Genomic DNA, 22,621 nt, shown 5'->3' on the forward strand with positions numbered 1-22,621 from the left:
TTAGCCTGTGCACACCCCACTCACCCTTCTGGGCCACTCCCTTGCATAGAAATGTTTTTTTGCGCTGGACTGAACAGCACATTTGAATGACAAATGAGCACTGAATTAAAAGAACAATTCTAAACTGAATTGGCATCATCCTAGTTTGATTAAATAAGGCAGATGAGTATGATTATACTTGGACTTTTCTGATCTAATTACATACAATCAAGTACTTCTAGGAAAGGAGAGATCAGTGGATTATTTAATTTTCACAGTTTAGTAAAGCAGGACATGGTCATAACCTAGTCACTTATTTCACTCCTGCTTAAGAAGAAAAGCATGTTTATTCATTGTGATGTGCTTAACAAAAACTGTTTGACAGTAAGAGGAGTCTTTTCCTGAGATTTCTCCCTTCTACTTCTTTAGAATTGTTCCATGAGCTTCTTTCAAAAGGAAGGACCGGACAGAAAACTAGAGGGGAAAAAAGCACCCAACCCTTTTATTCTGTGTTAGATATTGAGCATAAGTTCAAAGTAATTGGTTTATATTTTTGCCAGTTGGCTTCCCTTCAGAGGGCATACATTATTATTTTGTTTAATTGTGCTTGTGGCTGACTGCACTGCTACTAAATAGGAATCAGATTTGGGCAGACAGATTACCAATGTCTCCCAGATGGATGAAGGAATAAATATACCAATTAAACAAAAGCAGAAGAGCTGCTCTTTTCTGATGTGGGTTTATTCCACCTCCAGGTGGTTTTAAAGCAGCTGTAGTTAATGTGCTCGAGAGCAGACACACCTGAACTGAGTGCCTGTGGGAGGGAGGTAAGAGCTCATGCACAACTGCTAGGAAAATATTTTTTGAGACCCTTTTTTCCAATACATCTGAAGTAATTTTACCTTTTTCAAAATAAACATCTGAAGTTATGGAAATGTAGGAAACTGACACATGGCACATGGTGTGACTCTCGGTGGTGTCTTGTGCAGGGCCAGGAGTTGGACTTTGATGACTCTTTTGGGTTCTCTTCCAATCAGAATATTCTGTGACTCTGTGATAAGACACCACACCCCCGGGGGTGCACCCAGGTAAAGCTGTAGAACGCCTGCCATGCCACCCAGCCTGCAGAGTACCTGGGGTATTTGAGAAGGGCAGTGCAGCCCTGGGAAGCTCAAACATGGCTCCTACACACCAGGAAAACACAAGCTGGACAGCAAGGAGAGTTTAGTGTCCCTTGTTAAACTGCTGCAGTAGTATTGCATGTGGTTTTTGGTTTCCCACTGCTGCTATGAGCTGTACTCTTTGACTCCTGCCTGTCTGTTCAAACTTGCTCCCAGGAAGGCTGCATCTGCTTTTGGCTTAGTAGAACCTGATTGTCATTTCTAGTAGAATTTCTGGTGGAGGTGCTGACAGACCTCTTCATTGGGATAGGTGTTATATTGTGAAATATAAATTCCCTGAATCAAAGATGCTATTACTGGCTTGAGGATTTCTTATCACTGTGCTTTTTCTTACACAACAACAGAAGTGTCAAAAAAACAACAAAATTCTTTCTCCTATATTGTACAGAATTGTACCGACCCACTGTCTGGCACATGGGGTCACAGCTGCAGCAGGCAGCCCTAGCAGAAAACCACATTAAACAGCACATGTCCCAGCTGCATGCGGACATTTCAGCATCTTTCTTCCTTTGTCCTCTTTTCCCTGAGGTGCCTGACAATCTGCAGCACACAACAGATCCTCTTTACATCACAGTTATAGAGATGCAGTCTAAGGCTTCAGAAAGGACACATCAGCACAGTGCAAAGCCCTGGAGGGCTTTGAATTTATTTCTTTTTTTTTGTCTGGGCGAAGTTCATAGGCAGTATGAGATTATTCTATCTGATTAGGAGCAAATAGCTTGGAGATGAGACCTGACAAACCCGGGCCACCTCTGCCTCTGATCAGCATCTGGCAAGGACCATACTGTGTATGTGCTGGATGCTGAATAGGCAGCTGCCAGGAAAGGGTAAGTGGGACATATTGGGGGGAAAAAAAAAATACAGTGAGGAACAAAAATCAGAAACTGAAGTGTTTTAATGGTCCATCCATTCACTTCAGTTGGGCACTCCTGCAGCACAGGGACTTGCCTTTCATCTGCTATGTGCCTATAGGTAGACCAGATCCATCTCAGGAAATAATTTAGCTTGTAAGCATTAAACAGTGAAATGTCTGCAGTTAGAACCTGAATATATATTTTAAAGGGTCTCATGCTATATTAGTTAACCACAATGTAAAGTATTATAAATATTTACTTATAATGCTACAGATATTTCCTGTAGCATTTTAAGTAAAATATATAGGTGTGGTGACATCTCCTTTTCTTTTTACAACACCCAAATAGTGGAGAAGTCAGCTCTCATAACTGTACTAGTTTATTACTCATCCTTCAATTAAAACTTTTTAATTATACTTGTCCTGAATTATCAAGCACAGGAAAATAATTATATATGTTGATGACATAGCAACACTAACTGTATTAGTGACAAACAAGTGTTGCAGCACTGCATATCAGAAAATATCCCCCTCTTTCACTAAGATAGCACAGACAGCATATTTTACCTACTTGCAGTCTCCCTTAAGATTAGTCTGTTGGAGAAAAGAGATAAGATTGTCCTTGAAGACTGATAAAAATTCTAGACAGAAACTGTTGGGGTTTTTTTAACCTTATCAGTTAATGAATCAGTAAGGAAAAATATTATTTAAATAATCTCAGTCTCAAAGTCATTGGTCACAAAATGCTTATTGGTAGAGCAGTGGAAAAATAAAATAATAGTTATGAGTTTGGCAAGGCTTGGACTGCAGAAAATTTATGGCTAATTTTAAAAAGCTCTTTAATATCCACATAGCCACAGCAAAATGATACTGTGCTTAAGATGAGGATCAATAATGTGATAGCTTGGGGGGAACTACATAAACGGTTTGGTTTTAGTTCAGTAAAATACGTTTTGCATTGGAATTAAATAGTTTTTGTGCTGTCTGTACGAGGACAAGATTAAACATCAATAGTAGAGCTGTTTAGTAGCCATTCACTTCAATCGTCTTGCATTTTTGTGTAGATGGAGTTTTCTCCTAACAATGAAATTAGCTAGCTAAGGATCTCAGGAACTGGGGTGCTGGGAAGAAAAGAGCAGCTTTTTGCCTTCTGCAGACTTTGCCTGCTGCAAGACATTCTTGACTTCACTTGAAAGAGATTTCTGTTTGCCTTGAAATCCCAGCACTAAAAGGAGGTGAGCAGACTTTGCAAAATTCTGGCAGCTTCTCGGTTGTCCCTCACTAGACTTTGAGCTTTACGCTCTAGAGGGATAACAAGGTCATCTTGAAAATCCATCATCACACAAATATCTAGATTGAAACCGTTGCTGGAATTTTTACAAGATGCCATGGTTGCTGAGTAGCTGTATTTGGCCAACAGACAAGTCCAGGCAGTTATCCACTGCTTGTTTGGACAAGTTAGTTGTCATGGAAAAGTAGCATTACGCTTCCTCTGCTCCAGCCTATCTTTAGACACTGTCTGCAGCACTCATGTTCTCTGACAGAGCTTTTCATTATTCAAAAATAATTTCAAAATGTCACCGTAAGCAAAGAGAAAACCTGAGAATTAGAAAAGGCAGTCGGACTAAAAGCTGATCAGTTCGAACTGAAGTGTAGCAACTAATAACTACGTGTTAAAGTAACATACTTCCAAACACTCCGCATTTAAAAGATACAGAAAATTATAGAATGGGAGATGATAGGAACACAGGACGACAACATCCAATTATCTTTAGAAGCAGAGTTTCCTCCTAGTTCCATCTCCTAAACAGCTCTGAAAAAAACAACTTAGAAGGCATGAGCGACTGCAGGAAATGGAACTAGTCCGCGGAGGCGCTGTTAGGGATGAGGCGGGTGGCCCAGCAGTCCCGGAGCTCCTGGGTCTGGGCATTCCCGTGCCGGGCCATTCCCGTGCCCGGGCCCATTCCCGTGCCCGACCATTCCCGTGCCGGGCCATTCCCGGCCTGGCGCGGGCTGCCAGGGGGAGCCTTTCCCTCAGGCCCCTTCCCACAGAGGCTCTGCCAGCGCTGCCCGGCGCGCCAGGGGGCGCTGCGGACGCCAACATGGCGGCGGGCGGCGCGCGCGGCGCGGCGCGGCCGCGGTAGAGGCTCCGGGCAAAGCCCCGGGGGTCCCGGCGCTCCGCCCGCCGCGGGCCGGGCAGAGGAGCGGGCGTGTCAGGCGGTGCGTGGGAATCGATCGCGGCTCGCTCGGGGGCCGGGGGAGCGCCGGGGGTCTACGCTTGTCGCTCGTGCGGCCTTCGGTGCTGGGGGAGGGGCTCCCGCCGGGGGAACGGGGCCTGGCGGGCGGGCGGGGGCCGCGGAGAGGCCGCTGTTCCTCCACGGCGCCGTCTCTGCACGCCGCCGGACCCCGCCGCGCTCGGCGGCCGCGGTGAGTCAGCGCCGGGCCCGTCCCGCCCGCCTGCCCCCCGCGGTGGTTCGGCGGCGGCGCTGCGGGTCATGCTCAGGCATGTCGGGCCGGGCCGGCGCGGGAGCTAAGCCCTGACTTGCCCTCTCCTGGCAGCGCTATATAAGGCCCGGCCCGGCCCGAGTCGGCCCAGACACCGCCGCCGGACTCCAGCGCGTGGGCTGGACGAGGCACCGAGGTGAGTGGGCCCCGCCGCGTGGCGGCTGCCGCCCGTCCGGGTTGTGTCGCCGAGTGCCGCGTTCTGAGGTTTTTTCTCTCCTCAACTGCAGGCAAATGTGCAATACCAAGATGTCCTCCCTTACGGATCCCTCTTCTGTCACCGCTTCGGAGCAAGAGGCGCTGGTCAGTAGCTCTGTTGGGCGGGTGGGTTTTTTGCAAACTTTTTGCAGTTTTTAGGGGCTAATTCAGAAGAATCACTGTACTTTGTGAGCGATGGTTGGAGAAAAGCCAGGAAGTCCAGCCAGTGAAGGGGGTCTCTTTTTCATTCTGTAGTAAGCAAATCTTAACCATAAATTGAAAGTACAGGATGATGATATAGGTCTAGACTGTTTCCTGGAGACGTTTAATGTTTTTTGATTTATTTTAATAAAAAGGATCCTATGATCCGATTTGATCGTGGTGAGTATTTCGGGTGGAAATTGTTACCAGATCATAACTGAAGGGCTGTGGAAAATCTCCATCGTACAAAACATACTGTTGATGAAATAATCTGATGATTTTCGACTTTCTCCTCTATTGAAATTCTTAAGAAGGTTGTAAGAAGTGTCATTTGTGTTTATGGCTTTGCATTTCCAGGCTTTCCATGATGTAGTGACAGTTCTGCTGTTTTGTACTTAGTTTTCCTGAGGATGGAAGCCTTTTACACCTGAAATACGAGTTTAAAAACCGCATATGTACAGTGATGGTTGAACTGGATTATCTTGTGTAGAAGGGTAAAGCTTAAAAGTGTGGACCTGACTGTAGAACCTCAAAAAAAAATGAAGTTGCAGAACAGCAGACTGTTCAAAATTGATTTTTTTTTTTTCATTTGTGTCTTCCTTTTTTTTACGTCATCATATTGCAATATGTCTGCTGTCAGATCTGCAAGGCTGTAGAACTTCATACTTGAAGGAGTCAGGAGGAGAAGGCTGGGGAATAAAACTGGGCTTCGTTGTGGACTCAGAGTTCTGAAACTGTGCCTTGCTATGCTTAGCTGTCAGTAGTACTTGAATAAGTCATTGTTTGCTTCCTTTATGAAACTGTTAACATATATATACCGCGTGTCTGCATATAATTCAGTTCTTAGGAGGGGGTGAATGGACAGCTAATGTTGTCCAGGAGATTAGTTATTTTTTTCATTATGTGGAATTCTTGCAATTAATATCTTGTTATCTCACTAAAACTTAACGTTGGTTTTAACGGGGCTTTGGAATGGAATGTAGGGTAGTTCCCCTCCTTCACCCTTCCCTCAAACATTTATTTCTTGTCTCATGATATTTTATTCACACTTCTCTGTTTTGCTTTTTAATTTTTTTTTTTAATTTTTTTACATTTTATTTTATGTAATATATCAGGATAGCTAAATATTAGTCTGGTTTTAGAATGGTTATGCTATTATTAAAGAGGTGACACTAGCAGATAGTGCACTGGGAGCATCAGTGGCTCCACAGGCATTGCTGTTGTGGCACCCCCTTCAGCTTCATGTTCTCATCTGCTGCACTGGTGCTGCCACTGCTGTGTGGGACGGTGCAGTTTGTGTGTATGGGGGAAGTGATTTTTCCTGTTTAACTTTTACATCGTCTGCCTTGGAAATTGTCATAGACTGACTGCAGATTAAATTGCTGGCACGGTGGGTGGGTGGGAGGCCATTGCAGAAGTAGGAGTGAGTGAAGCATGGTGGAAGGGACAGAGTGTGCTTGTCCTGGCTAAGATAAGTCTTCAGAGGTAAAGCAGCCCAGCTGGCAGATGCAAAACCAAAACCCTAGAAACTGTCACAGAAAGAGACTAAGAAAGAGGTGAACCAGTGTTTTGCTTTATGACTTGCACTCTGCACCTGACAGTCACAGAGGTCTGTTTCTATCCTCCCTCCCCTTTGGGAGTCGTGGTAATGGTTAAAGGAGTGAAGCTGACTTCCCCAGGACCCAGCCCTGGACTTGGAACTAATAAACAAGTCCTGTAGCTTCAATTAAGGAATTTGTATTTACTGATTCATTGAGGTTTAAACCCAGCTGCCAACTAAGTAGCACGGAGCACCTTGTTCCCTGCCCCCCAACTCCCTCCGTGGTGGGATGGGGGAATCAGAAAAAAAGGCAAAACCTGTGGGTTTCATAACTGAAATAAAGTATAAGAGTAATAGTAAAGAAGAGGGAGAGTAGTTAAATCCAAGGAAGACAAGTGTTGCACAATGCAATTGCTCATCACGTGCTGATGGATGCCCAGCCCTCCCAAGCATCAGTCAGCACCTCCTGGCCAACTCCCCTGTTCATGACACTAGGCCTGACATTGTCTGGTATGGAATGTCCCTTTGGCCAGTTGGGATCAGCTGTGCTGGCCACGTTGCCTCATGGCTTGTTGTGCATCTCCTCACTGGCAGAGCGCAGGACACTGAAAAGTTCTTAGCAACAGCAAAAATATCAGTGTGTTGTGAACATTATTCTCCTGCTAAATCAAAAATACAGCACTGTACCAGCAACTAGGAGTAAAATTAACTATCCCATCTGAAACCAGGGGACAATGAAAGACTGGGGTTTGAGCTAAGTTGCACAGTGTATGAGAAGTTTAGTATGATTTGGTTCATATTATTTGCTTTTAAGTTTGAACTTTGCGAAGTGAAAAAGTTGAATGAAGATTTTAATGCTGTTGTATGTTTACATATCAGATTAATACAGAAGGAGGAAGACAAATGTAAATAATGTTTTTTTGGTGAATAATTAGTGCATACTGTTTTTCTCTTTCCACGCACAGGTTAAGCCAAAGCCACTGTTGTTGAAATTGTTAAAGTTAGCTGGTGCTGAAAAGGATACTTTTACTATGAAGGAGGTGAGAACTTTTAATCACTAAAGGTAGACTACAGTGAGTACTGATAGATTGTTTGGGGTTGGGTAAATAGAGGGGCAGTGTTGTTCATAGTTTGTCTAGAAATTGAGATAAGACACTGTGTTTATTCTTCTGCTGACTTGTAACTGGATATTTAGCAAGTTTCTCAAAAATCTGAACAAAAGTTTCTAGTGGTCAGTAGAACAGCAGTGTTCTTCTGGAATGATAGATGAAAGTCTGTCAGCTCAAAGAGAGTTTTAGGCAGAGTTTGAAGAGAAAATTTCAATGTATTTAATAGGCTTTGTCTTTTAAACTTGAAGCAACAACCTGGGTATTTAATGTCTGTATTTCATTTATTTCACAGGTAATATTCTATATTGGACAATATATTATGTCTAAGCAATTATATGATGAAAAACAGCAGCATATTGTACACTGTGCAAATGATCTCCTGGGGGATTTATTTGGAGTAACAAGCTTTTCAGTAAAAGAACACAGGTAAAATGAGATTCTTTTCTGAGAGTCTGGTTGGGAAATGATGAAGAACATAATGCCTATGTCCCTTTTTTAACTCTTCGCATCTTCAAAGGCGGTAAGCTCTCTTTTATGGTTACGTGTAGCTAACTTGTATCATCTCTTTCTTTATCCCTGTTTAAGGAGACTATATTCAATGATTTCCAGAAATCTGATAGCAATCAATCAACAAGGTAAGCTAGTTTAGGAGGTTGATTTGTTTCAGTAGGGAGAATATAATTTACATAATGTATCTTGCAGGTAGTGATCAGATAACAGCACGCTCTCCATTATTAGCTGTTTGGCTTTGCTTACTATAGTCCAGGGCAGTCACAAATAGTGAATCAAAGCAGACACTTGTTTCTTCAGGAGGAGAAAAAAAATCTGAGCAGAGCATTTGGGTAACTTTATTGACTAGAACCAGAAAAAACACAGAGCTGAACAAAAAGGCTACTAAATTACAAACTCAAGTCATTTGCTTGTATTTGTTACTGATAAAGCCCTCAACAACATAAAAAGTTTTAATATGAAAAATTAGCTTCTTAAACTTATGCCAGCTATGAAATCAGGGCAAAGGCTCTTTTTTTAATGTTAAAGTTCTATTTTAATTTTCAAAACTGAATATGAAGACCATTTAGAACTGGTCATTCTTAGCTGTACTCAGTCCTGTTTTAAATGGGCCGTATACTTTTAAAAAGTAGCTTTCTGGTGATGCTGTGGATAGCCGCTTCTTGAACGGAGAATTGTTATACACAGTCCTGCAGTATAAAAATGCTCAATATAGCTGTAATTTTTGCCTAATGCACGGTATGAAACAGAAGTTAGACAATGGAAGCCATTTTGTAAATTGGCCTCTAAATCTGTATAAAGACACCCTTTGTTTCTAATTTTTCCTAAAGGCAAGTGTTCAGCTGCTGAACAAGGGAAACTTGCTCTGTTTGTCGTCCCCATTGTTAAGCTTGCAAACTTAAATTTATCTTTCAGTTCTTTTTTCATGAAAGATTCTTTATTAATTCAGAGTCTGTCTGTTAGTAAGCATATATCATTAACAACAGCTAATTTTTCTTCTATTGTAGGTCTTTTTAGCTCAGGGTTCCCATAAGATGATAAGTAGTAAGAAGCACTTAGGAGAAGAGCAAATAATTAGATTTCATGCCTGTGTTCTTTCATACCTGCATTCTGAGCTGCTTTCAGTTGATATTTCTTCTTTCTCCCCGCATTTCCACTTCAGTAATGTTACAGGGAAGGTGCTGCACACGCCTGAAAAACAAAGGAGCAATGTAGTTTTTTCCATTGTTGCAAAATGTTTGGATTTTAGGTTTTACTTGGAATTTACTTTTTGAGCCTGAAATTGACTTTTTCTGCTGTGTTGTATTATGGGTTTTATTTTGGTTTGGTTTCAGACTCCACCCTTGGTGACACACCTGAGGATGATGCCAAATCTCAGCTTGAAGAAGAAAATGTTATTAAGGTGCTATTTTTATTTTATTTGAATGAATTTTCTGAGTTGTACATTCTATTCAGTTTTGCATGATAGTGTTAATGGTTTAATGTAGTAAGTTGATTCTAGCACTTTACCTCGTATGCTCAGGCTTACTCAGTATTTCTGTTGTCAGGAGTCTGTACAAGAGTTGGAAGAGAAGCAGACTTCATCCAACATGACTTCCCGACCAACTACATCTTCTAGGAGGAGGACACACAGTGAATCTGGTATCTGCAGATTTGTAATACAGAGCTTTCAGTAGCGTGGCCACTTTGGGGGAAAACCTGCATTCTCTTGCCTTTCTGGCTTGAAAGATGCTGACAAATACTATTCGTGTTTCTCTGCTTATCTAAAACAAAGTTCAATCCGAAAGAAAAACAATTCCTTTCATTGCTCCAGTGTCACATTACAGTTTGGATCTCTAGAATTGTTAGTAAGATGATGGAATAACTTGCTCCACAGCTCTGTTAAACTTTTTCACATCAGCAGGACTTTATCAATTGTGTTATCTTCATGATGAGAACACTTATGTTTGTAATAGACTGATATCATCAAATTAATTTCAGTTCCCTCTGTAGACAGCCACAAAATTTGACATTTTGTTTGTTCATTAAAGCCAGTTTTCTTTGGATTTCAACTGGTGGGAGGCATCAAAGGTATGGTAGTAACACAGGATGGTTTCGGATATATTCAGGTACCTCACCATTCATTAAGCACATGTTAAAACATCTGGTGACCTAAGCATCAAATTTGCCTCCTCTTTGTCTTTACTGTGGTTATGCAATAATCACTGGCAAATACATTTTCAAAACACAAAATGTTTCTTCTGATAAGTAGCAATAACAATCTGGTGAGCATAAACCTGAGTAAGTTTCTCAATGGAAGCATTCTCTACAGTTCTACTAAAATATTATTCTGTGGAATTTCTTGCATTAGTTTGTTCCATCACTTACTGTCTTGCCTCATGACTTGGTAGTTGTAATTACCTGGGCAGTGATAACCTCCTCTCACTGCACAGAACTTCCTTTTCTTCACTTGCTCAGGAACATTTTTCAGTTCCTCAGCTTTCAAGTAGTATTTTTTGTGTCCCTCATAGGCCACTGTTACATCAGTCCCAAACCAGTGCTGCGTTTCTGAGCGGTTTGCACTAAATTAAAAGAACACTTTAATGTTGTAACTAAAACTGATGAAAGGATGGAAAGTCTCGGTTAAATATCACAACCTGTAATATTTAGGCATGACACAGAGCACATAAGGTCCTGTGTTGTGCTTACTTATTGTAGGTTTGATTATTAACTCTTGGGTTTGCATCCATTTATTAGTTTGTTACAACCTTAAGAGTTCTTTTAATATAGTGTTTTTATATACACTTTTTTTCTAATTTATAGGAAATCTTCCCTTTAAACTACTATTCTTGTTAAATTGGGATGGTAGCGGCTCCTTTGGAGCCGCTTAATAGTGTATAGAGACCTTGTGGTGATACAATATCAGTACGGCATGGAGCCATGACAACTAAATGAGGACAACGATGGACAGGAGCAACCTTTGTGCCTGGGGGCACCAAGTTTGGTGGGGCTCTCAGGGCGGAAAAAAGAAAAGAAAGGGGCTGAGCCAAGAAGCACCAAGGGAAAGTAAGAGAAGTCTCAAAGTATGTACAAGTGTTTTGTTCTCCTTTTTTTATTTTTATTTTTTTTACAATGAAAGATTCAAGACTTGAAGACTTGTGGATTGGCACAGTGTGATTTGCAAGGCAAGGGAGAAGCTGGGCAACAGAGGGTGGGTGCAAAAGGCACCTTTGGGGAAGCAGCAGGCTCCTACCGAGACCTGTTGAACCAAAAGTTTTTGGCATCTTGGGAGATTTTCACTCCGCTGCACTGACATTCTGAATTTACAACACCTTTTTATATAAAGTTGTTTTTTGCTAAACGCTCTAGAAGTCAATGGAGCTGAATTTTGACTGACTTACCCCTAAAATGATGTACTCTTAGTCTTTATGCTTCTGTAGGTGATTGTTCCAAAACACGATGTATTTACAAAGCATTGTCTTTTTGCCTTCAAACCAAGCATGCTTAGTAAGCAGAGCTTAAAGCAATGCTTTCAGAGTTCACCTTTTGCATAGTATGTCTTAAAGATTTTCTTGCTAGGGTGCAATGAAAGTTCTGAGAGTTTGTTACAGAAATCTTGTTGAGTAAGTACAATTACATGTAGCGCAACTATTCACTGATAGATAGTTGAGGTGTCTGAAACTTGAACCTGAACTTACCTTGCTTAGCACAAGGTGTTCTGTATGCATGTGACCTGGGATGTAATTGCTGTATCTCCCTACAAATTCTGGGATGGGCTCAGAAGCCCTCTGAAAGTGCCTTTCTGTCTGTTGCCTGTAGAGGGAGTGAGGACAAGTAAGCTTCTAACTGTATTTCTTAAAATTAGGAAGGATTTAACATGTCGTGTGTGGAGTAAAAATTCTTTCAAATTTGCAATTGTTTTCCATGTGGAGACTGCCATTCATAAGCTCTACTGTTGGGACAAGTGGGGAAAGCCAACCCCTGAAATACTATTTTCAGAAATGTTTCATGCTATATGGGTATAAGTGTTACTGGGTCTTTTAAAATAAGTCTTAGTGCCTTTTTGCCCCATAAAAAAGTACTGAAATTATTATATTTCTTTATAGTAAATTGTATTTTAAGCTTCCGTTGAGAACATTCAAAACTGCACGTTGCATATATGTTTTTGAGTAATAAGAAATTCTTTACTGTGCCCAGAAGAAAATTCTTCAGATGATCTGCACAGTGACAGAAGAAAGCGACACAAGTCAGACAGCATTTCCTTGACGTTTGATGAAAGTCTCTCATGGTGTGTAGTCAGTGGTCTGTGCCGTGAAAGAAGCAATAGCAGTGATTCAACAGATTCTCTTTCCATTCCTGTAAGTCAAAATAGAAATGTAAAATATTTTTGTGGTACAGATTTTACAGATGCCACAAGTGCAAACATGCATCTGAAAACACAATATTCTTAATTAAAAGCAGCAGTGCCTTCAGTGCTGTCTGAGGAAAGAAAAGAGGTTGAAAGAAAAGTAGGTGTGTGGGTGGGGTGGGGTTTTTCATAGATCTGCTGGCAAAGCTGAAGTGAAATTTTTAAAAATATTACCATTGAATATTCTTTAAAAACCCAAGATCCTCAATGCTTGGCACAGTGGGGGAAAAATGTCAGATGAATTTTGTGTTTTAAAATAAGTATTTCTTAGAATGCTAAGAGACAAAAAGAGTCATAGACATTCCATAATTCAGAGTTAGGTGCTAGTTCTGGTACAGCTTTGGTAACTGTACCCAGTGGAATGGATGCTGATGGTGTGTTGTATTCACTTGCCATGCCACTACTTAGAAGTTTTATATTGTTTTTAACAAATACCAAGGCAAATTATTTGTGGTTAGATCAAGTCATGAAGAGCTGAACTAACAGTATTTGTAGTCACATACTGTGTTCTAAATTGACAGAACTAATACTGTATCTTCAGTCTTCCTGTTCTGTAATTGTTAAACCATGGTCTCAGAATAAACAAAGTTTATGAGAGTAGAGAATTTAATGTCAGGCAGCCAAAAAGATACCATCTTCTTGCATCTGTTCTTTCACTTTTTAAGAAGTACTTTCTGAAACAATAACTGCAGCCTTTCAGCTGCCTGTAGGCTGAGTGCAGTTTCTTATTACAGAGCCAACAAAAGGCTTCCAGACCTAGCTTTATTTTTACCCACCTGTAATTTGTTTATCTCACAAAAAGTACTTGTGTCTCACAGCAGCTGGTCCTTTTTCTTCCATAGCTAATTACATTGAGTAGTACAGTTTTATCCTGAGAGTTGTTTTAACAGTAATGTTATGTATATGGACTAGTGAGGTTGAATGTGTGTTCTTTTTTTGGTTTTTTTCAGGATCTTGACGCTAGTTCATTAAGCGAAAACTCTGATTGGTTTGACCACAGTTCTGTATCAGACCAGTTCAGTGTTGAGTTTGAAGTTGAGTCTATTTATTCAGAAGATTATAGCCATAATGAAGAAGGGCAGGAGCTCACAGATGAAGATGATGAGGTACTATCTGCTATCTTTGTTTGACCCTGGGGGCAGGGGATGAGAAGGAGAAGTAATTTCAACATGAAAAATTCCTATGAGTTTCCAAGGAGAACTCTTCAGGTATATATTTGAACTGCATGTGCTGGTGTCACAATCTGCACCCAGTTATTTATTAACATCGGTGCAGTTGGGTCACCCTTACACAACCCACCAGCCAGTGACTGAAATGGTGCTGAGCTTTCTGCTGGCTCTGAAACAGGCTGGATAGGAAAGTCTGGGTGCTTAACTTCTCTCACCAGCTGTTGGAGTCTGTGGCAATATGTGTACTTTTGTCTTTCTGCATTTTTATTTCTAGGAGTATGTATTGAGCTTTGACAACACTTGATACCAAAAGAAACATTTCTGAGTAATTATTTCCAAAGGGCTATGTCCAAGTTTTTTGCCTCTGTGAATGTAAATGTTTCATAGAGATGCTGGAACAAAGTTTTAGAAATCTTTATTAGTAGGCAAGAAGACAGAAAAATTTAGATTATCACAATTTTCAAGAGATTTCTGGAATGTTGGGAATGAAGTGAGAATGTATGTGGGGTTTTCTTTCTGAGTTAGTTTTCTGTTACTTTAGAGAGGTTAATCAGCTCATGGCAGCATTGGGTAAGTACCAGAGGCAGAATTCACCCATACATGATTGTAGTACCTGAGAGGCTGAATGGGACCTCATGTGTTTAATTTGTGCTAGTTGCCTCTTGTCCTGCTACTGGACACCACTGAAAAGAGCATGACTGTGTTCATGATGCCATCCCTTGAGGTATTTACCCACACTGGTCAGGCACCCCCTGCTCTGACCCTTCTTCAGGGCTGAGCAGTCCCAGCTTTTTCAGCTTTTCCTCACGTGAGAGCTCCTCTAATCCATTAATAATCTTAATGGACCATCCCTGGAGACTCCAGTAGCTTGCTATCTGAAAATCTTACCAGGTTAAAAATATTTTGGGGTTTTAATTAAATACCAAAACCCAGTTATATCTGTTTTTTTTTAATTTAAACCAGGTTTATCAGCTGACTATTTACCAGGATGAAGATAGTGATGCTGATTCATTTGATGAAGATCCAGAGATTTCTCTAGCTGTGAGTAAAAACTTGTCTGGTGAAGCATCATAACTTAGGTTAACTGACATAGAATAGATCAAGAAGTATAGATGAATTCTATTGCTACCAGTGATTTTTTAAAAATTAAATTGACTTTTTCATCTATGCACGACGGTTCCAATACAATATTTTAATTACTGGACATGTGATAATTAAGGAATCTTGGTTTGTTGTTTTTTTTTTTAATGATTAATAACTTACTAGCTGGTTAAAAAAAGCCCAATTCCATGCTAGTTTACCGTTTCATTGACTTAATGGAAGGAAATTATTTGGAACTTAAATCTGCCTTTCTGCACAAAATGGAAAAAAATTAAAATCTTCGCTATGTTTACAAATTCTTCCTATAAATCAGAATACCTACTTTTATTGTCCAGCTTGAATGAAGGTATCTGTAACAGATGAAGGCAAGCCTTTTTTCAGAGCACTACTGTAAAAGTGGCCTTGACTATATTCTTTGTGGCCATTCTTGAAGAGTGGGAAGAAATTTACAGTCTTAAGGCCAAGTATGGAGATATTTGTGAAAAAACACTGCATTTTGACTCTAGTGTGTGTTATCTCCTTATTTATATTTGCTTTTCACATTTGGCATTTGAATTAAAGCTATTTTGTGGAGCTGTGAAGTGTTCAGTCCCTTGATAGTCTGTAGGACTGAGGGACTTTGTTAAAGACAGGGCTGGCCACCTTCTGAAAACATAGCAGTGCTTATGTGTGGAAAAAGAGACCAGTACATTATTTTTAGGATTTGAAATTGGTCTTATAAGCTTTTGATGTTATTCAGGACTTGAGTAAGTAAGTTTTGGGTTGGGTTTTTTTGTCTTTATTTCCCCTACAGCTTGCATTATTTCTAAGAAGGGTCTCTGTCCTTAAAAACAAAATGTATATTTAACGAAATAGTGATTTATTTTCATTGTAGTGTATGGAGTAACCTCTGAGAGGCTGGTGCACCACTCTTTTTTTTGCCCTTTTATTTTTTTTCCTTGTCCCGTCTGTTCTTGCCCCGGCCGATGTTCCCTGTCCCGGGGGTGTGTGGGAGCGCCCTCACGCGGCCGTTTTGTGCACCAGCAGCTCAGCAAAGCGCAGGGCGGGGGATCCCTCAGTCTTTAACAGCTCCCGGTGCAGAAGCCCGTAGTCCAAAAGAAGGGAAATCAAGTTCTTCATGGGGGCCCCTGAGGAGTTTTGTGGTCTGGTTTCTGCAGTTTTGCATAAGAAATAATAAATTGTAAATTCGCAAACCTACTGCAAAACGAAGGAAATCCAGAGTCCTTTTAAAATAAGAACTATTTTAATCTAGACCTGTAAAATGGGGCCAAAACCACTGAATGGAATTTTAAAATTGTAAACAAGTTGGTAGCTCAACATAATAATTATTTTGGCATTAACAAATTGTTTATAATCTTTGAATGCTTCAGTTGTAAGTGTTCCAAGTAGCTTAAGCTGTTCCAACCTTTGATTCACTAAAGGATTATTGGAAGTGTCCCGAATGTAATGAAATGAATCCTCCGCTTCCACGACATTGCCATAGATGCTGGGCCCTTCGTGAGGATTGGCTTCCAGATGAAAAGAGTGAGAAATTGGAAAAGAGCAAATTAGAAGCCTCCTTTCCTGCAGAGTCTGGAGAAGGTTTTGATGTTCCTGACTGCAAGAAAACAAAAATGACTGAAGATAAAGAACTAGCTGTTGATCAGAATGAGGATAAAGCATTACAGCTTTCTGAGTCCCAGGAAAGTGAAGGTTATTCCCAGCCATCAACATCAAGCAGCATGTTCTGTAGCAGTCAGGAAGACTTTAAGGAACCTGAGAAGAGAGAAACACAAGACAAAGAGGAAAGCATGGAATCCAGCCTGCCTGTTACCAGCATAGAGCCATGTGTCATATGCCAGAGCAGACCTAAAAATGGCTGCATAGTACATGGCAAAACGGGACACCTCATGTCATGTTTTACCTGTGCAAAAAAGCTCAAGAAGAGGAACAAACCTTGCCCAGTGTGCAGGCAGCCCATACAAATGATTGTACTAACTTATTTTAGTTAGACATATGTTGACTGGAAAGTTGCAAAAGAAACTTCATAAACTGGTTAAGAGAGTAAGAAATTATTTTTGTATGCGTATTGGAAAATTAATATTTTGTGTCTCTTGGCATTCTCTGTGAAAAATAATTGCTGACATAAATGCACTGGAGTTCTTAAGAGGTTTGCCTAGTATTCATAAGTCAACTTGGAGATTTTAAATCCTTCTCAGTAGAAGTAACCAGGTGCTCTAAACCACCTGCCTCTCCAAGTGTTTAATGTTCCATGGAAGTTAGTGACATTTGTTTTATTGAATTAAATACGCTTACTAAAACCCCAAATTCAATGATTGTTGGAGGAGAGACATGTTGAAGTGTTTGTTTCTGCAGGTTCCTCATTTAAGAAAATAGATGATTATCTAGGTTCCAGTTTTTGTTGTCTGGTGAAGACATAAGGCTCAATCAGACCCCTCTGAAAATGTCAATAAAATGAATAAATATAATCTTTTTCTTAAATTCCTCCAAGTAACCAAATTCTATGGGAGATCTTACCAGGAAGTAGGGAAAGATGTGGTAGAAAATAATACTTTGGAAACAGAAAAGGGTATTGTGTGTCTTTTATTTTTATGGTGTGCATTGTAAACTTAAGGGCTGTGTGTCCCCTGAGAAATCATTGATCCAAGCTCAGTCATACAGTTCTCTCTCGAATGTCCTGAGAAACTGGCATTTAGGGGTTTGGAGGTCTGTACTGATTATGGTGGTGACTATTATTAATTTAGCAGCATGAAACAAGTCTCAGTCAGACAAGATAAATGAAGGATGTGCTATGAACTGTCATGTCAGGCAGTATTAGGGGACAGTTGTTTTCTTTTTCTGCACTTGTTTCTGACTTAGCAGAATACATTCAGCTGCATTGCTACATTCACTGTAATAAAAATAGAAAAAAAACCCACCTTCATCTGCAGAAACGATTCAGCTGTGCAGTTCCAGTTCACGTTCTTTAAGTACAGTAGTCTTTCCAACTCAGTGTTCTTATTTGTATCCCAATAATTCTGAAAATCTTTTGCAAGGTGTTTGGCCAACTCAAATTTGGTCTCACTGGACCTGTCCTTTACTGCTTTTAGCTCTTGTCTCCTCACTTTTGTACTTTGTCAAAAACTTTGTGAAACTTAGCAGTTCCGTTCCCAGGGAGTCTGCTGCCTGCCTCAGTTCTGGAGGCCTTCAGGCAAGTTAGTGTCAGTGTGGGAACCAGGATGTGGTAAAGATCACTCGACTTCTTTTCACATGGAGGTTCTGTACCCAGTGAGTGATATTTATTCCTTTGGAAAACTATGTTGCAAGAAGAGTTGTGTATTTTTTGCACCTTTTGTTTTTACAGGTAGTTGCTGATTGTGTAATAGGGAGTGGCATATAAACAGGGGAGTGCCAAGAGTGGAGATGTAGTCCAGGTGCAGGAATTGTGCTGTGTTACCATCTTACAGGGCAAGGCTCCACAGCTTCCCTAGCACCAGCAGTATAAAATTCCTGCTGCCTGTGTGCTGGCACAGAGACTTCTGCTGCTCTCCTTAACTCCAGGGCTGCAAATGCCTGGAAGGACCCAGGAAAAGGACATTAAGATGTACAGGACAGACTTAGTGAATCCTTGGATGTGACTTGGTTGGAAAGTAATAACTTTATAGGTAAAGACTGAATTATTGGGATCATTCACATTTTGTTCAAACATTTGAGCTATTTCTTTAAAAATGCCATTAAAAGATACTGGTGTACCTGAAGTTCTAACACAGTTAATTTTAACTGAACAAAATATAAACCCCAAGTTGTATACATTCAAATTCTTGCAAGTTTCTTGCCTCCTGCAATTTGTAAAGGGACAGCAGGTAGCTGGAAGTTTTTTGATCAGCAGAAACCTTTCATGGATTTTATAGGATTTGATAATCCTTCATCCTGAGATAGAGAAAGCCTTTGGGCAGATAGTTAATTTTTTCAAGTAGGGATACTAATAGAGGGCTACCTGCCTTACTTTGCACTTCCTATTAATGTTTTTTTAATTTTTGATTTGATAAACTTAGTTGCAGTGAGGTTTGCAGAGGCTTTGCATTGCACTTGCAGGTGAGAGAGAACTGTAGATGTATATATGCAGATGCATCAATAACATGGGGACTGTACCTAAAAAGTTTCATCTTCTTATGAAGCTTTGTCCACTGCATTGTCTCCCACATCTGCAGTCGCTGCCCTGGCAGTGTAACTGCAGTGCTGGGGGAGCAGCTGTCCTTATCTAGTTCCTGTTGGGACAAATTGTACCATCCCACTCTTGGCATTGTTTTCCAGTCACATGCCTTCTGTTGCGGAGAATAGCCCTGGAAATACCTTCTGCTTGCTACACTAGTGACGAAATGGGAAATTTTAATTTCTCCATCTGCAAATCACTGTGCCAAGTGTTTTGGTTTGAGTTACATTTTATGTCGTTAATATTATTCTTAATGACTTCTAGCACAACTTTAATTTGTTTGGCGTGGGTGCACGCCTTCCAGATGGAGGTGATGGGTATTGATTCCTGTTGCTGTTGGGGACGCTGGCAGGCAGTGCATGTGCAGGCCTGGTGCCCGGAGCTGTGTCACAGTCACTCCTGTGGTGACTCCCGGCTGTGGCCCGGAGCCTTTGGCTCTGCCTCCACCCCCTCTCCCAGCCTGGCCGTGCTCGTGTGTGGGCGTGAGCAGTGAGCACCCTGCTTGTTCTGGCCCTCAAACACGTTCCTGGCCTTGGGTGGTGGCACAGAAATCGCAGTTAAATTTTGGTACAAAAGTTGTTACTTATTGGTAAGGTGTTTGAGATCCTTATTTAATATCACACACAATCTTTAATTTATTGCTGTTTGTAAATATCCTTATGCTCACAGTTGATGTTTTGAGATCTAATTTATTGAATTAGTCTATTGGTACATGTATAGTTATATAAATATGCTTATTTAGTAAATCACAGGCACGAGAAAAATATTTTAAGAAATGTAGCATTAAAATACAGATAAATACTTGTATTATATTCAGATTGAGAAGGGCACAGAAAGATTTATGGCTATGTTTCCTTTTTTCCTTAAAGCAACTTCTGCATTGAACCTGAAGAAGAATTATTAAGTAGGGATGGTGCTGGTGCAACATTAGCATAGTGAAAATATTTTGGTGGTGTTTTGCTTTTCTTTGGAATGCTTTTGCATCCCTCAGTACAGGCAAGGAGATGACTGACTGCTTTTGGGGGTGATGGTTTGGGAGATGCAGGACGGTGATGAGAGGCTTTAAGGTTAATTTGCAAAGGTGGTAATGGCTTTTGCCTTTGGACATGTGACCAGGAAGGTGCAGGGGAGGCCAGATGCCCGCAGGATGTGACTGTATACGATTTTCAGTAATTTTCTTAGTCTTTTCCTTCTTGCACATCAGGTAGGCAATAGTTATGTACAAATGGTGCAAGAACTTTCATTTATTCTTTTTTAGAAAGTACAATAAACCTACTTGTTTAAATACAAGTCTTTACCTATTTGTTAGTATTGACATTATTATTGAAATTCACTCCACACCGGCAGGATCGTGGGCTGTGCCGTCCTGTGCCTCTCCCCTTAGAAAATAATTTAGAAAGGGTAAAAGTGCTTCAGAATACTCACTGGCAAAAAGCTTACATTTCTGCTGAGAGTGTGGTACGATTTTTATCACTGAGTTCTGTTTGCTGTACATTTGTTCAAATGTCGCTGCCTCTGAAGTGTCTGTGCATATGAAGATGCTTGCAGAAGTTCAGGCAGATTTTTTTTCTTTTATGACTAATATGAGGAAGAGAAAATCCCTCGTTCTTACAGAAAGTGTCAACAAGAATAATTGTTTCAGAAAATTGTATACAAAAGAGATTAGAAAATTATTAGGAGCCTAATGAAACTGAATAAATAGGATGAAAATAAGATTTTTTTTCCTCCCCATCTTAATCTAAGGCTGCTGTTGTCTTAGAGCATGACTTTAGGTAAAGTTTATCATTTTAAAGCAGGTAATTTATTCAGCATATTAACTTGCCACAAACATGGTGGGGCAGGAGTTATTTTTATCCCAGGAAGATGTGGCATTTTGTTGTGCAACATTTGGCCTGAAAAGGGGCGTTTGCTGTTGTGGGGCTTCCCTGTGGGAAGGAGCATGTTGGACATATTTATGGGACTTGTGGACAGGCAGTGTTGTCATGGAGGGGCTGTAGGGTGGCCTTGGTCCCACAGCACAGCAGAGCCTTGCTGGAGCATCAGCCCTCTCCTCTCCTGGGGATTACCTGCCCTGCCTTTCCAGCTCCTCCATACCAGAGTCCAAGGCAAGTCTTGTTCTCTAAAGGTTGCACAAGCAAAGCACAAAACGCAGCTTAAGGTTTTAACAAAGAATTGCACTTACTGAACATGGAAAATTGTTGCTTTTAACTAAAGTGTGGGGGTTTTGTTAGGGTTTTTTCTAGCACAGATGCACTGAAAGCTTCAAGTGAATGCCTGTTTAGTGTATCTATAGCTATATTATACATGTGAAATTTGTCATGATACTTAAAAAGGTGGTGGCTCCCCTTTTGAGTAGATGTTCTAGCTTAACACCCTGCTTTTACAGTTCTTGGTTTTGAGCCACAATAGTGGCTATCAGGATGATGATTACTTAATGCCTAAAATACCAATAGCTTTTCTAAAACCAGAATCTTTGTCTGACTACACATAGCCGGGATGACTGTTGAATAGAGTAGTTCATAGTGAATTTAAATAACTATGCAACACACTTTCAAGAGCTTGGCCTGGTGCATTACTTTCCAGCTACCCAGTGCATGTATGACCACAGTTAGTAACCATTAAAATGCAAATATCCATTCCAATTGCACACAGTATAGACCCATTTATGAGAAGTTTCTGTTGTGTTTATCTTTCAGTTTTCAGTTTTTCCTTTTCTGATGAAAATGGAGTACTGTGTTCCATTTAAAAGCTTTAAATAAAGATTTGTTTATCTACTCCGTGGTGCTCTTTTTTTTTCAGGTCAATTACTTGATTGTTACAAGTTCTGGTACTTTGTTTTCACACAGATGCTTACTTTTGTGAGCCACCACCACAGGCTCTTTCTGCCCCCACTCAGCTGCTGGCCTGCTGACTTCTGTCACATTTCTTCGGTTTGGGAAATTTTAACTCAAGGAGTCTCTCGTTCTTCCTGCTACAAGTGGCAGGATCAGTGATGGAGATTTAGTAGATAATTAATTCTCTATGTGGTAAACAACCGACAGCAGATCAGAGGGTGAGAAAAAGTAGAAAATGCAAATGGCTATGAGGAAGACATTCCAAACCAGTCTCTTGCACACACAGCACTCAGTGCTATCGGCATTGCTGTTTCAGGCCCTGGAGTTGCCCACTGAATGTGGCCGTCTGGCAGACAAGTGACTGATGCCCAAGCTCCACAGCCCAGCTGGTAGGGCTTGGTGTGAAAGGCAGCAGTGCCTCAGGAAAGATTTTAAAAGGCATTAAAGGATTAACTGCATTCCTGCACTTTTTATTTACTGTATACAGGAAAAGATTGATGTTTCCAAAGATAATATTTGCTGGTTTACTTTTGAAATTGCTTAAGAAAATTACTGGGAGATAAAGCTTTAAAATAAACACAGGAGATGGTACTAACTGGCTTTTCTCGATAAATTTTCTGTTTATTGGGCAGCTTCAAAGGGCCCTGAAAATTACTTGCAACTGGCCAGGCAAAAGGAATCTGCTAATCCTGCCTGCAGTACAACCCAGCCAGGGGAACACTGAAACCACCCTCTGTAACTGGAGCTGGCTTTTGCCTTGTTGAGTGTGCCTGCCAACTCCTGGCATGGGTGTTAAACAGTCCCAACAGTGGAGTAGCAGGGCTGTGAAGCTGTTGAAACAGTATAAAGCCATTGCTAAAACTAT

At 40.7% G+C, this 22,621-nt stretch overlaps 1 protein-coding gene across 3 annotated transcripts; it reads left to right on the top strand.

Annotated features, from left to right (window-relative positions):
• Positions 1–4,100: 4,100 nt before the first annotated feature.
• MDM2 (MDM2 proto-oncogene) lies at positions 4,101–17,198 on the top strand. Of its 3 annotated transcripts, none has more exons than XM_014879825.2 (11): positions 4,101–4,233; positions 4,746–4,818; positions 7,420–7,494; positions 7,856–7,989; positions 8,149–8,198; positions 9,408–9,475; positions 9,621–9,714; positions 12,250–12,410; positions 13,411–13,566; positions 14,593–14,670; positions 16,152–17,198. In XM_014879825.2, exons 2-11 carry the CDS (start codon positions 4,750–4,752, stop codon positions 16,719–16,721), a joined length of 1,455 nt encoding a protein of 484 aa, XP_014735311.1. In that variant the 5' UTR covers positions 4,101–4,233; positions 4,746–4,749; the 3' UTR covers positions 16,722–17,198. The 3 variants fall into 3 exon arrangements, with proteins under 3 accessions (XP_014735311.1, XP_088021061.1, XP_014735303.1); XM_088164935.1 differs by having other exon boundaries at positions 12,253–12,410; XM_014879817.2 differs by lacking the exon at positions 4,101–4,233 and adding an exon at positions 4,480–4,654.
• Positions 17,199–22,621: the final 5,423 nt, after the last annotated feature.

The sequence above is a fragment of the Sturnus vulgaris genome, chromosome 5 (genome assembly GCF_052056855.1).
Source record: "Sturnus vulgaris isolate bStuVul1 chromosome 5, bStuVul1.hap1, whole genome shotgun sequence".
Taxonomy (NCBI): Eukaryota; Metazoa; Chordata; class Aves; order Passeriformes; family Sturnidae; genus Sturnus; species Sturnus vulgaris.

Excerpts from the sequence above, each read along its gene's own strand:
- MDM2 (XM_014879825.2), top strand. The coding sequence starts at position 4,750 with ATGTGCAATACCAAGATGTCCTCCCTTACGGATCCCTCTTCTGTCACC. Across the intron at positions 7,990-8,148 it reads TTTTCAGTAAAAGAACACAG|GAGACTATATTCAATGATTT; the intron begins GTAAAATGAGAT and ends TCCCTGTTTAAG. Across the intron at positions 13,567-14,592 it reads TCACAGATGAAGATGATGAG|GTTTATCAGCTGACTATTTA; the intron begins GTACTATCTGCT and ends AATTTAAACCAG.